At 38.3% G+C, this 14458-nt stretch overlaps 1 protein-coding gene across 1 annotated transcript in view; it reads left to right on the forward strand.

Moving 5' to 3' along the window:
• The window catches only part of DMD (dystrophin), a 2676943-nt gene that overhangs the window by 496942 nt on the left and 2165543 nt on the right, over positions 1–14458 (forward strand). The window contains exons 9-10 of the mRNA XM_089653005.1: positions 351–539; positions 9763–9944. Coding sequence (XP_089509131.1) covers positions 351–539; positions 9763–9944 — 371 coding nt within the window. The remainder of the gene's footprint in view (positions 1–350; positions 540–9762; positions 9945–14458) is intronic.

Here is a 14458-nt window from a genome sequence, read left to right on the forward strand (position 1 = left end):
AAAGATGGATTTAAGCATATCCATGTTTATCAAGCTCTAGAACTTACTTTGCCGTCTCCCAGTTTCTCAATTCAAATCCTTTACAGCCATCATATACACATAAATCCATTGAGGAAAAGGCAATATCAGATAATGTAGCACAGCATAGAAAACAAGGAAAAAAACTTTTTTTTATTAACCAATCCTTCATTTTGTGTACAGAATAGTGTAAAATGTCCAGCAAACTCTCTCATTATTACAATATCTCCATTTTGTGTAGAGTTACAGCCAACAATTTCTAGTTGAACAAAATAATTTGTAATGATTTTAGTATAAACTGCAGCTAACATGGTGCTATTTTCTCTCCACAGCAAGTACAAGGTGTGGATGACCGGCCATTTGGCAGGTTAATGATGGAACCAGAGGTGGATCTAGAAAGTTACCAGTCATCATTGGAAGGAGTGCTTTCTTGGCTTCTTTCTGCTGAGGATGCTTTACAAAGTCAAGGAGCAATTTCTGACAATGTTGAAGATGTCAAAGAACAGTTCCATACTCATGAGGTAAGTCAAAGATCTGCCAGAAATTTCTGTATGCTTATTTTTTTTTTTACACTCCATACATTGAGAATTGATATTGAGTAGTTAGCTCAGCTACATATACTGTAAGCTTATATCTACCTGAACGGAGATTTTATTGCAAATTAATAGAATATTATTCCTGCTTAATTTTTCTCTACTCTTACATTTTTAGAATTGAGACATTGAATTTTAGATAAATAAACTCTCCATTAGGAGAACAGCACCACTAAGTAAGGTCCCACCTACCTAATGTGACAAAAACAAATGAAGAGAGCACCTACCATCCCCAAGATCTGAGCATTTCCTTAAGCACAATAGAAGTATATTAGGTTGTCTAAGCATATTGCCTCTCTTTCTCAGGTAAAATAGTCAATGTTTAAGGCTAATAGGCAATGATTGTAGAAAAAAGCATGGAAGCTGGCAATTTGCATGGGAGGCATGTACCAATGCAATCCTTTTCTTTTAAACTACCATATAGTGAGGAAAGGGTTGGCAGGCAGCATTCGTCATGAAGTCATGAATCTACACTGCTGCACAACATGATTGATGATGGATGTACACTGTGGGACATTTTGTGGGGTTTCTTATTTTTATTAACTTTTTCACTGCCACAGCAATGAAAACTGTGAACAGAACCACTTCCAGCTGTCCAGATCAGTAACCCTTGTGACAGCTGCCTTTTCCCTTATAAGACAAGATTTGCTTCCATGATCATGCTCTTCTAACTTAAACAGCCCCCTTGACCCTGTGTTTAGACCCCTGATATTTACCAAAATCCCCCTCCCACAGTACTGTAAAAAAAATCTAAATACATTTAAAAAACAATTAAAACTAAAATAGAATTAAGGCAGAATTCAAGCCCACCAACTCACATAAGATAAATCATATCAGGGACTTCCTTGAGCAGTATAGTCCTCCTTTGCTTTCTCCATAATAGGCCAGAACCCTGAAAGCACCGCTCTATTCAGCAGAATTCCTTACAGCCCTAAAACAGATGAAACTAGGAAACAGTCCTGGATCAGACGGACTTGCGGTCCAGTATCAAAAGTCCTTTTTGACCTCTTGATTTTCTCAGGGAATTTAACTCCTTTGCCAAATTGAGACCATCCTTTGAATACGTTTTGGGGGCATTCATTGCTATTATTGCTAAGGAAGGGAAAGACCCAGCCCTGGTATCCAACTATTGGCCCATCTTGCTTCTAAATGTTAATGTGAATAAATTTGAAAAAATTCTGGCCAACTGCCTCACACCATTCCTACAGTCCTGGATTTCAGTGGACCAGGTAGGCTTTAGCAACACAATTAAAGCAATCAATCTACATCACTGGCTGATCTTACCATCACAAAGGCTTAATTCTATCCATCAATGCCAAAAAGGCATTCGATTGGGTGATTTGGGACTATATGTTTGCAGTGCTACAAGACTTAGGGCTTAAATACAAAATGTGAAATTTCTTTATGGAACTTTTTACCAACCCAGAGACGAGAGTTAAAGTAAATGGCCATCTGTCTCGTGCCTTCCACATCAGAAATAAGATAAGACAGGGATATTCTCTGCCCTGCATTATTTACGTGTTGACCTGGAACCCTTTCTATGTTGCCTATGGGTGGAGTCAAATATAAAAGGCATTCACCGATGATGTCCTCCTCCTGACGGAACCTGCCACATTACCAAGCCTTATACAGGACCTGGAATACTTCAAACAGATTACTAATCTAAAAATCAATTATTCAAAACCCCACACCCTGAACATCTCACTGGCTCCAGAGGAAGCCCATTACCATCGTGACCATTTCCTGTTCCTATGGAATATGGATGCCATTACCAATTTGGGCATCCAGCTCCCATCAGATATCTCCAAACTGTCTCCAAAAATTGTATCCAAGAACTACAGACAAGATCTCATGCTAAGGAGCAAACCCCATTTATGTTGGCTTGGCCGTACAGCCATCCTGAATATTTTGATACTTCCACTGTTCCTCTAGACACTACAAATGATTTCCATACATATTGTATACCTCCAACTTTCTTTGTTACATATAAGAAGAAGTGCACCAAATTCGTTTGGTGAGGTAATCCTCCCAGGACTAGCTGGGTTCAATTAGTGTTCCCCAAAACACATGGAGGTATTGGCCTTCCGGATCTTCAAAAAGTACTTCTGGACATGCAGCTTTCCAGAGTGGTGGACTGGAAGCTCTATACCAAGCTCAAAAACTGGGTGAACTTGGAAAGATTATTTTTTGCTCTACCCTTGCCTGACACCATTTGGCTGCTGCCCCGCGTTATCCCTCTAACCTTAATGGACAATCCAGCTATAGGCTCCAGGCTCCAAAGTTTCAAGTCCTGTTGTAAAACCTCCCAAATCTCAACTCCACCCAATCCGCTTACTCCAATTACATTCTTTGCATGCCATCCTACGCCTTTCAAATCTCTTTGCTCTTTGAAGTAGCCACAGAATCATTCCATATTTTCCATATACAAATTTCAATTTCAATGACCAACCAGCTAATTTCAGGCAGGTGTGTAGGGCCTGGGAACAGAATGTGGGCAGAGCTTTCTGAAGATGATTAGACCATTATCAATCAGAGGGTATATAACAGTTATAACATTCACTCAAGGTGGTACAGGAACTCAACATTACTCCACATAATCTCCTTGTCAAAGTGAGCATTGTGAAAAGGAGGAGGGGTCTCTAATCCATTTATGATGATCCTGTCCAGAGATCAAATGTTTCTGGAGAACATTTCATGACATGGTCAAGGCAATGTCCACCTCTTATCTCCTCCACCACACAGCAGTCTCCAATAGGCTCTATCATAAGCCTTTAGCAATGCATATATGATAAACATGGTTAGATTTTGCGCACAAGCACACTGGAAATCACAACACATCCCTTCCAAGAGAGAAAAAATTACCAATTGTGAGATGGAATTGCTACTGTTGAGATGGAAGAGTTGATACACATATCACATATCAAACTCTTTAAAGATATAACTACAAAGGCTGGGTGCATTTTCATACTTCTACATATGACCATCACATCTCAACTGCACTTTGAAAATGGGATTGAAAATTGCATATAGAGTAAAAATCTGCAGTTATCCTTAGAATATTGAACTAAGATACAGTAACTTGTCAATTTTATTTGTGGTACCTCAAATTTTGCTACACAGGCAAGACACAAAGGGTACTATGCACCCTTGGTATCAGCTGTCCTACACTTAAGCTCCCATCACCTCCTTCTGTTCCCTTTCACTCAACCCTTTCAAATTCCCCCCACACCTTTCAACCGCATGTCTTCTTTCTACCCTCTTCACCCTTTTTTTCCTTTCTTTTTCTTCATTTCCCTTTTTTTACTTGTTTGTTCTTTTTTTCTGTTCTATTTTTGTCTTCTCTCCCTTCACCATCCCAGGGACACTTTAGCTTCCTGTCAGTTGTATTGACATTTGCCCCTATTTGTCACCAAATTTGCTATCTGACATACTGTAAAGACATGTAGGTGAATCTGCACAACCCTTGGAGTTAGCAACCCAATACCTCTTTTGCCCTGTTTTTAGTACAATGTAGACTCTCTATAACAGTCATTCTGTTTGGCCCTTGCCATTTACCATTGAGACAAACCTTTTCCACACATACATCACCTGTACTGAACCTCGATAGCTTATACATTCAATATAAACTCGGTGGATACATTGTTTTATACTGACAATGTTCAATATGTCATATTTTGTTTAACCTTTTGCACTGTATCCTTTGGTTAAAACAATAAAGCTTTTATGGAATAAAGCATAACTAAGGCCTCATTCACATGGTCACAAAGGGCTATTAAGCATCAAGAGGAAGCATATTTCTGGAGTGTGTGTAAAGCCATGGGCACCAGTCTGTGCAAATCAATGACAGGTTGACATAGCACATATAAGTGGCTACATACATAGACTGATTGGAGGTCATGGATGCATGTCTTTGTGCAGGGCCACTCATCCGTCTCTGTAAATATTTACGTAACTGCTCAGATGTGTAGTTACATCCATACAGCCACAGCATCTTTCAGCCTGTCATTGTGTATAGCTGTGAGCAGCAATCTGTACAACTCAAACACCTGTGACTCCTGGGCACAGAAGTATGATGCTTCTTGGTGCTGTACAGTCCTCACCCACTCACACATACACACACACAACCTACAGATTTGCTCGTCACACATTGTGGTAATGCAGGTTACATATATTTCATGCACTGCGTTGCACCAACACACTAAGGGCCCATTCTAACCTACAGGCTCACATTAAGGTGTGCATAATGTGCATTGTGCACATATACTGCAGTGCACTGTTACAAGGTATTGGAGTGCTTTTTGAAACAACTTTTTTACAATTACATTTAACATTCACAATGCATTTCATTTCATTGTAAAAAAGTGTATGCCTGCTTCATTTCTTTGCAATACGCACAAATGCAGTGCATACACAGCACTGTGGATTGGAAGTTACCATAGTGCGTAGCTGTGAAGCCAAAGTCTAGATTTTCAGCATAAGCTGTTTATTTACAGGGTTTTGAACCTTCAATGTTCATCTTTTCACAAAGAGGCATAGTAAAAAAAGTTACAAATATTTGTTATTTTTTACCTCAATACAGTTTTATCTTTTAGATTTAGTAGGGATTTAGGTTCCATGCATACTAGGAACTGAAAAAAATAACACCAAATACAAAATGCTCAATATTAGTGTTTTTTGCCAGCATTTTTTTGTGGCAGTGTTTTCTCAGAGTTTAACAGTGTATAGCGAGTTGTTAAGAAATGGGTGGCCTCCTGTATCCTTAACAAACAATGACTTATCAGTTATAAGTGGGATTCCCAACTGACAGCTGAATGTAAACAAATAATACATTGAAATATTAAAAAAACTGCATGGGGGTCATCCCAATCCTTACCAGGCCCCTCTGGTCTGGTACAGATTTTAAGGGGAACCTCACAGCAAAAATAATAAAATATCCAAGCATGTAGCCTGGTAGACCAGGAAAGGGGAGAGACAAGCGAGCAGCCCCTCTCCTTAATCATATCAGACCACATGCCTTCAACATTGGGGGGGTGCTTTGGGGCAGAGGAACTCCCCCCCCAAAGCACCATATCCCATGTTAATGGGGACAAGGGTCTCCTCTCCACAACCCTGAGCAGTGGTTGTGGGAGTCTGTGTGTGGGGGGGGGGGGGGAGTATCGGTATTTAACAGCTTCCATTTAACAAGGGGGCCACCAGATCTTGGCCCCCACTATGTGAATGAGTATGGGGCACACAGTAGCCCTACTCATTTACAAAAAAGAGTAGTGTAAATAAAGACATGAGCCAGTTTTTGATGAAACCTTAAAAAAAAAACAATATCCCCCAAAGTAAATCTAGCATCAATCAATGAATGCCACTGACCTGGAAAAAAGAGCTATGTCACAAGGGGGTTGTTTTTATTTAGCAGCAGCTACAAAGTGGAGCTGTCAGACAGTGGTAGCTAGTGTCTGTTGTGGAGATTTTTTTTTTGGGGGGGGGGGTCTGCTGGGCGTTCATCATGATTGACTCTGGATTTTCTTCAGGGATTTCTTTTTTTTTTTTTTTAATAAAGGACTTGTCAAAAAAATTTTTTGGTTTATTTTTGATACTTTTTTTTGGTGAATGAGTAGGCCCTCAATTCTCCACAAAAATGGGTCAAGGTTTGTTAATTTTTTTGCACTCCCGTAAAGTGGATGTAGCGAGCTTTCAGGAAACCCATATCTCCACAGCTTCACCTGTCTCATACTTTAGTGGCCTTTACCCTCAAGTCTTCCAGTCCATGGTGCCAATACAATAGAGAGGAGTGCTCCAACTAGCTCCCAATCTCGATTTTTTTTTTTTTTCCATTTGCTAACTCTATTAGAGCACCTTAGTAGAGGCACAGTCTTTCTTTGTGGTGACTCTAATCTTCTTCTCAACCCAAAAGTGGACAGTTCCCCTGTGGACCCTTCTTTCACATAACCACAAGAACCTGATGCCCACCATTTCAAAATGCTACTTACCCAATACTCCTTAGATTATGCCTGATGACACATCCCCTCTCCAGAGACTTAACATTCTATTCATACCCGCATAACACACATACCAGAATTGATCACATTTTTGTACCACAATCCTTCTTGCCTAACGTGATGCATGTCAACATTCTATCCATCCCTTGGACTGATCATGATCTAGTCCATATTATGTGCTCTTCTCTAGTCCTGAAACCTTCTTGCTCCTTTTGGCTACCGAATGATTTGCTACTATTGTCCTTGGAGATTCTAGTTCAGATCCAAGACAATGCCAAGGAATTTTTTACTCTTAATACTACTTCAGTGGACTCGGCTCCCACCCTTTATCCAAGGCCATCTGATTCAAATAGCATCTTGTAGAACAAGAGAACGTTGCCAACTTATGCTAAAATTGGAAAAAGAGGGCCCTTTCATTTTTGGCCTTCATGCTATGATGCTGGAAGGCAATCATACAGGTGTTCACCTCTAATCTGTAAATATTGCAGAAGAGTAGAACCTTGGTATATTCATAGGGCTCTGTTTTTTTTTATGACTTGTCCTTTAAGGAACCTATATCTGCTCACTGAACCTCTGTTACAATTGGTCTTACCAGCTCTAGTAGCCTTGGCTGATCTGATGTTACCGACTACAATTGGTGCCTGAAATGGGGTGTCTCAGCCCCTCATTTTTGTATTTCTGCAATCTAGCTTTGTTTGCATTGTATTTCATTGTGTACTTCATTTTTGCTATCATGTAAATGCTAATAAAAATGTATTGAACAAGAAAATATTGTTTTGATAAACACTTGCACACTATTCACAGAACATACACAATCAGTAACACCATCATTTTTATTCAATAATTTCAGAAAATGTATGATTTGGAGAGGGTTTCGGTACTTTAAACATTCTGAAAACTGTAAGTGAAAAATGAAAAAATGTGCAATAAATTGCAGAAATGGTCTATCAACTTAAAAGTGGGACACAGGGTCTGGCAAAAAAGGGGATAAAACGTTGTCAAGAAGTGTAATATCAATATTTTAATGTTTAAATTTTTTTAAATGAATGAATAGGGGTACTATGTACTCACATAGAGGAGCTGTATCTGAGGGGCCCTCTTATTGTTAAGGTGGACTTCCTGACTTCAATAACACCCCTACCCGCAGACCAAGGCACTTGTCCTCATCAACATTAAGACAATGTCTGGGGTTACTTTTTGTGGTGGAATTACAGTGCTCTGCCCACAGTTTTCAAAATCTCCTAACTGTAAATTACCCTGTCACAGGGCCTCTCAAAGGAAACCGTACATTTCTGAGCATAGGCACATTCTGTAGACATATTCTACTACTGTTAACATTTAGAAAAAAAAGGTCTTACAAAAAAATTGTAGCCAGAAAAAAAAGCAGCCTGCTATCTTTATAGTGCATGAGCAGAGGGGAAGGCTGTAAAAAATCAATTGCAGCCAGTACCAGTTAGGAAATTTGCCTTGTGAAAAAACACATGCAGTCTGCCACCAATTTAGTGCATGTAGTCAGGGAATTGGGAAATTGAGATTAGTGGTAGAAGCAATTTTATTGAGTTCACCCTAGACTAAACTGTGTTTTTAAGGTCAGTTAAAAAAATCTAAAAAGAAAAATTCAAAACAGAACAGTTGCCCATGCAGGGGATCTTCATAAGCAAAACAAGGAATTGAAAATGCTGAGCCATCTGGCTCTGTCTTCAGCAGCTCTGCTGCTTAGGCCTTATTCTGGGGTACATGCTAGTCCCTTAAACCATCTCACTCAGCTCCCTTTGCTCTCTTAGCTCTCCCAACTCTCTCAGTCTTGTAGTTGCAGTGACCTGCTACACAGACCTACTCCCTGGCTTCCGGATATGTTTTTTTTTCTGACACCCGGGGCTCTCTCACTCTTTTGAGACCTCCAGATTTCCTTAGTCCCTGAACGTACCTAGTTGTCCCAGCTTTTCCAGTCTCCTGGACTTTCTTAGCCATCTCAACCCTCTCAGTCCAATGGACATGGAATCTCTCAGCCAGCATGGAGTGATGTCACTCAAGTTGTGCACCTATGTTTCCTAACAGGAGCACACAGCTGTCTTCAAATGAGAACCCTGCACTATGATTAGATCTTTGCCCTGCACACTCACACAGCTTGCAGGTCTCCCATAAAACTTGCACACATGTTAATGCTGAGGGACTTCTACCATTGAATGAACTTGCCCCACTGGAGTCTGGTTGCCCAGGTACTTGGCTTCATTATTTCCAACATAAGCACTTTTATGTTTATCTCAACAAACAGGAACTAATGCCTAGAGACTTGACCCCCACAGGTATAGCAGTTATCACAACCAATACTGCATCTGCTTTACTATCAGGTCATTGTGGCAGTATGAGTACATGTTATGCCTTTCAGCAGATTCTTAATATACTTGACTGGGATAGTACTGCCACTTAGGAAAAGTTAATATATTGTACAACATTTTACTGGATAGCCAAACCATGCCATTTTGAAAAAAAAACTAAATCGTTTTGGATCACACAGGGATTTTGAAAACTGATGATCTACTTTAGTGCTGGTCTATCATACTGTATATATCACATTATAATTTAATTTACTATTCTCAAACTCAGAATTGTGGTATAAAACCCATAGCTTAATTTCAGTGACATGCTCTAATAATCTTACCGATAAAGCACTCAGAGGTACACCTAAATCTCTGTTAAAAAACTATGTGTTATCCAGTCTGAAAGGTATACTACCATCAATGCTGGAGAAAAAAGTAACAATCTGAGAAATGTTTTATTACTGTATACAGAAAATTGTATACCGCCACACATATAATATATATTGTTATGAAAGCAAATGGAAGATTCATTCAGTTTTCTTGTGTGCATGTTTGCATGGTAATGGTGACATGATTCTACACAACAAAAAAACTCCCAAACATATTTTGTAGAAAGAAATCACTAATGTTTTTTTCTGGAAATAATGTCACAAAAAGGGATTTTATGCAGAAAAAACAAATAGAAATGCAGAACAGATTCACCATTGTCTTGTGTTTAGTCCTGGCAATTTTACCACCTACATTAGGTTGAAAATCAGCTTTATATCTCTGCATATAATTATACTGTTATAAAATTTAACTATTCTCCACTCCTGCAATAAAATTTTTCTTTATTTCTAGGGCTTTATGATGGAATTAACATCTCACCAGGGAAATGTTGGAGAAGTTCTGCAAGCTGGAAGTCAACTGTTAGCTGTTCGTAAACTTTCTGATGATGAAGAGAATGAAATCCAGGAACAGATGAATCTCCTAAATTCCCGATGGGAAAGTCTCAGGTTGGCAAGTATGGACAAGCAAAGCAAGTAAGTTATGATCATTTCACATCTTTTCTTTTTTTTCATCCCATAGTGCTTAACATTTGTCTAACCAGTGACCACTTGTCATCAGAAGAGGAAGCAAAGCATTCTGCTCACAACAACATTTAGGGAGAGAGGGTTAGGGCAAAACACATCCTAGGACAGTAGGCAAACAGACTTTCACACTCTTGAAGCAAAAATAGCCAGACAGCAGTACAGAAAACGGAAAACACTCTATAGCAGAACAAAGCTGGAACACAATGTCACCTTTTTTTTGCTCTTTCTGTCCCTGTAGAAGATTGTCCCTTGCTCCCTATTCCCGCTCTCCCACGTGGCCTCAGAAAACAATAAAAAACCTGACAATAGGGAGCCAAACAAAGTTACACTTTAAAAAGATTGCCAATTTTTTGCGAGTGGAATGTCATTTCAGGATCCAGATTTCCACTGAATGAGGCTTTTTCAAAGAAGCTGGATGTTTGTTTCAGCTTAGTTTATATTATTAGATTATTATTCCCTTAGCCAAGTTAATTTAATATTTTCCCTTACATAGCTTGCAGCAGGATCTTTATTTTACCTTAAATAATATATAAAACATATTTATTGAAATAAAAAAAATGTGGCTTCATCAATATAAATAGTGTTTGCATACTGGCTCATTTACTGTCATGGAAGGGTGCAAGTTGGATAAAGAATTGGACTAATAAGACTGGATAATAAATTCACTGGGTTGCTGGAACAGTGAGTCCAAAAGAACCTGTTCACCATTAGCTTTATCAAATACATATTTTAATGCTCTTATATTTTTCTGCTTGCTGTACAGGCATGCAGTAGGAATCTTAGAAATATCACATTTTCATCAAAGTTACTTAAATCACAATTTTGTCTTTTGCCAAGTAAAAAAAAAAAGATGCTGTATATGTTGTAGATAAAAAAAAAACAAAACAAAAAAAAAACAATTTGATCGTTATATTTACAAAATTGTATTAGTAGAATGTGTTGAACATCATCTATTTTGTGTGCCTAAAGTAATAAAGATGTATTATCTGTTAGTCCTTTTTTCACAGCACCTTTTTTAATTTTATGAAATTTTCATTAAATTCTTCACTTTATGCAGAGATGTTTTTTTATTTAAACTACATGGGCAATTTTGTTCTAAAGTCTCTGAGTGGCTTAAAAAGACCCTATTAGGACAGAATTATGGCTTTTTGGTTGTTTTTAAAGGTGTAGTTTCTAGGTCTTCAATCCTGATCTTGGCTTCATCTTATGTTACACATAATGAGATGTGGCCTAAAACAGGAAGGGAATTAAGGACTATTAACTAATTTTCAGCACATTGAAATCAATATTCTGCAAATGTGGTAACTACCAACATGCAGTGGATGAACCCAATAGCATGAAGTGAAAGTTACCTGTATAGTTTAGGCTTTATGAGCACATACATGCCAGACATCTACTGTTTACAATGGGGTTGGTTTACACAAAAAGTTTTTTTTACCTTGCACTTGATAGGTTGTCTTTTAGAAAGTGAAGCTTCACCTCATTCACTAAGCTCTGGTGGAAATGAATGCAAGTGCACTTGCAAAGTACACATTCTATTTGCCTTTAGTAAATCAACTCCAATTTGTTACATGTATTGTGTCGTGTTATGAAGTTTATTTATGTTTCTGATTGTTTACTATTGCTTGCTACAGTTTTATATAATGATTAAATTAAGTACAGTATTTATGAAATTATCATAAATCCAGAGCTATTCCAGTGTTCTAGATGGTGTTGCTGATTCGATCTTTGGGTAGATATTTTCATTTTAATGCACGCTTAAACTATTACTTAACTTAAGTCGGCCACATGTAGATCGAAATTGGGCTGGTCCAGCAGGGACAAATTTTGATAAATGTATGGGCAGGCTGGTTGTACAGATCTTGATCTCTCAGTTGAATTCTGTACAACCAGCCTGTTGGATCATTTTCTCGTGATCAGTACCGCCAGCTACAGCTGGTGATGCTGATGAGTGTATTCTGATGGCCAATGAGTGTATTTGATTGGTAGCTTGATTTCCATACAACTACCCTATTGGACCTTCCCCGTTCAGGCACTGCCATGACAATATCTGGCAGCATTGATCATGTATTCTGAAGGTGGGAAGTGCCCCTGCAGTCAGAATACAATATTTTGGTGTGGAAGATTCCCTAATCAACATCAAGTGTGTGGATGGCGGAAATGAGTCACGTTTTTAATTCAACCTATTGGCTGAATGAAAAAAAAACACTAACCTTTGGGCTGTTTTAGAGCTAAAGATGTGCTGCATCTGTGTAATAAGGCTAGGGCTACATGGGCAATTACAGCTCTTTACTGAGTAGTATACAGCTGAACTAAACTTGAAATAATGAATAGTAGCCATACATATTTCCATTTCTCCTAGCAAATGTATTCCCTATATATCTCTGCCTGCTCCTGGTATCTGTAATATACTAAGAATGGAGGAAGGTGCTGAAATAATATAACTTCAGTGTAATGCACAGAAACAACCTCATCAGTAGCCTCCAAATGGTGAAATAGAGAAGACACTGGTCTTCACAAAAGCGGTGGAAAAGATAGTGGCCAGAACAGTGACTGAGATCATAGATCTGTTAGCTGTGGAATAGAGCAGATGAATCCAGATAAGCTGAGAGATCTAAAGGACTCCGCTTTCATATGATGAATTGTATATTCAATCTGTCAGTGGGCACTGAGACCCATACCTGTGATTCAAGAAAGAGAAATAATTGTATCTCCCGGGGCACCCTCTTTTTATGATGGCCAATGTCTGCAGCCTTCTTCATTTTCACTGAGAGTTCCACACATTTACTGTTGGCCTTACTGTTTTTCACACCACCTGTTGATACTCATTTCAGCTTGCTGATTCCATGTACTGCAAAATAGGTCTCTACAGACAATTGGTTAAATTTTTCTTTATCAAAAAATAGTATTGCCCTGTAGCCCTTTGGTAAATTTTTAGAATCTGGAAGAAATTACAGTATACAATATATGTGTTGACGCTGCCTGGCATGTAATATTAAGATTGCATTTCTGTTGTGTTTTCTGTGTGTAAAACAGTAATAAGGCTTGCCCATGAAAGTAGTATTTGGTTTAGTATTATAAGACTGCATTTTTTTTTTCACATCACTGGGTAGCCTACAATTGCCTCTACTCTGTTAGGATTGATTGCAAGTGTCATAAAAAAAACCATTGAATCTGACTTGTAGAATTGGGACTTAGAGTCCAGAGAAATAGTTGCTCAGCTGCAATCATAAGATTGTCAATGTATCACGTACCCTATAATATACTGTAATAATTATTCTAACCAAGTAGTTTTTTATATTGGTAAGAAAAACACTGAAGTTTTCAAGAGTTTTTTTTTTTCACTTATTATTTCTCTGAGTGAAAAATTACAGCGAAAGCTATCTGGCCCAATACAATTAAGAGCATACAGTATATACTGTATGTATTAAAGATGAGGTAGATATAAAACTGACAGATTAATGCAGATCTCTATTTAATATATTCATAATTAAATTTCTGTCTAAATGCAAGCAGCATCAGGAGTTCACATGTATCAGCCCTGTGCAGTCCCTGTACAGCAAAGCTTAGGTTGGGAAAGGAAGACACAGTACAAGGAGCCAGTCTGTTCATATGCTGACAAGGAGCATGCTGATATACGGAGAAAATGGAGTGATGAAATGAGTACATCACTGTGCTGCTTCTCCTTCACTGTTTAGTCACAGACTAAGGGTGGGTTCACCATAGAATGGGCTTAAAGATAGTGGTTTGAATGATGGTGGCTTTCATTTAACCCACAAATCTAGCAGTGGAACAGAATTATTATGAGGGATAGCTGATGAATGTGAGTATTGCAGCATTGTAAACTACTTATCTACAAAAGAAATCTCTCTCCCTCTCTCTCTCTCTCTCTCTCTCTCTCTCTCTCTATATATATATATATATATATATATATATATATATATATATATACTGTATGTCCAGATCCTACCAAAATAGTAGTTCTTGCCACGTTTCAGCCACGTTGTTTCTCTTTGCAGAACAATGTGCTTTGGCTTTCCCAAAGTTTATGAACCTTTTAAAGAGCCCTGTGAAGGCAGCTGTATCCTTTAGAAAGATTCATTACAGCAGTGGCATAATTATCCTTCAGTATGAGGATCACACAGCACCTTTTCTTAGCCAGATTGGCTTTTCCAGTACTCCTCATACATACTGCAAATTGGATGGTGGGTGGAGCAAGGTTCCTGTGAAGTAGATCTTGCCATCCCTGTGTCCTGGGAGTTTGGACAAAATGTATTGACACTTGAATTTTCAGGATGATTTGGCTTAACATATGACTTAAAGCTGACTTCTAGGCAGATATAAAAACAGCTTATTGCAACTTTGTAATTATAAATACATCATTCAAATGTTTTTCAAATACAAGCAGTGTACATATGTTCATTTCATCTACTATCAAAGTCTTGCAGTTCCTGTATGGAAGG

This window comes from Staurois parvus, unplaced genomic scaffold (assembly GCF_062004578.1).
Source record: "Staurois parvus isolate SC_StPar_1 unplaced genomic scaffold, SC_StPar_1.0 ptg000696l, whole genome shotgun sequence".
Classification (NCBI taxonomy): domain Eukaryota; kingdom Metazoa; phylum Chordata; class Amphibia; order Anura; family Ranidae; genus Staurois; species Staurois parvus.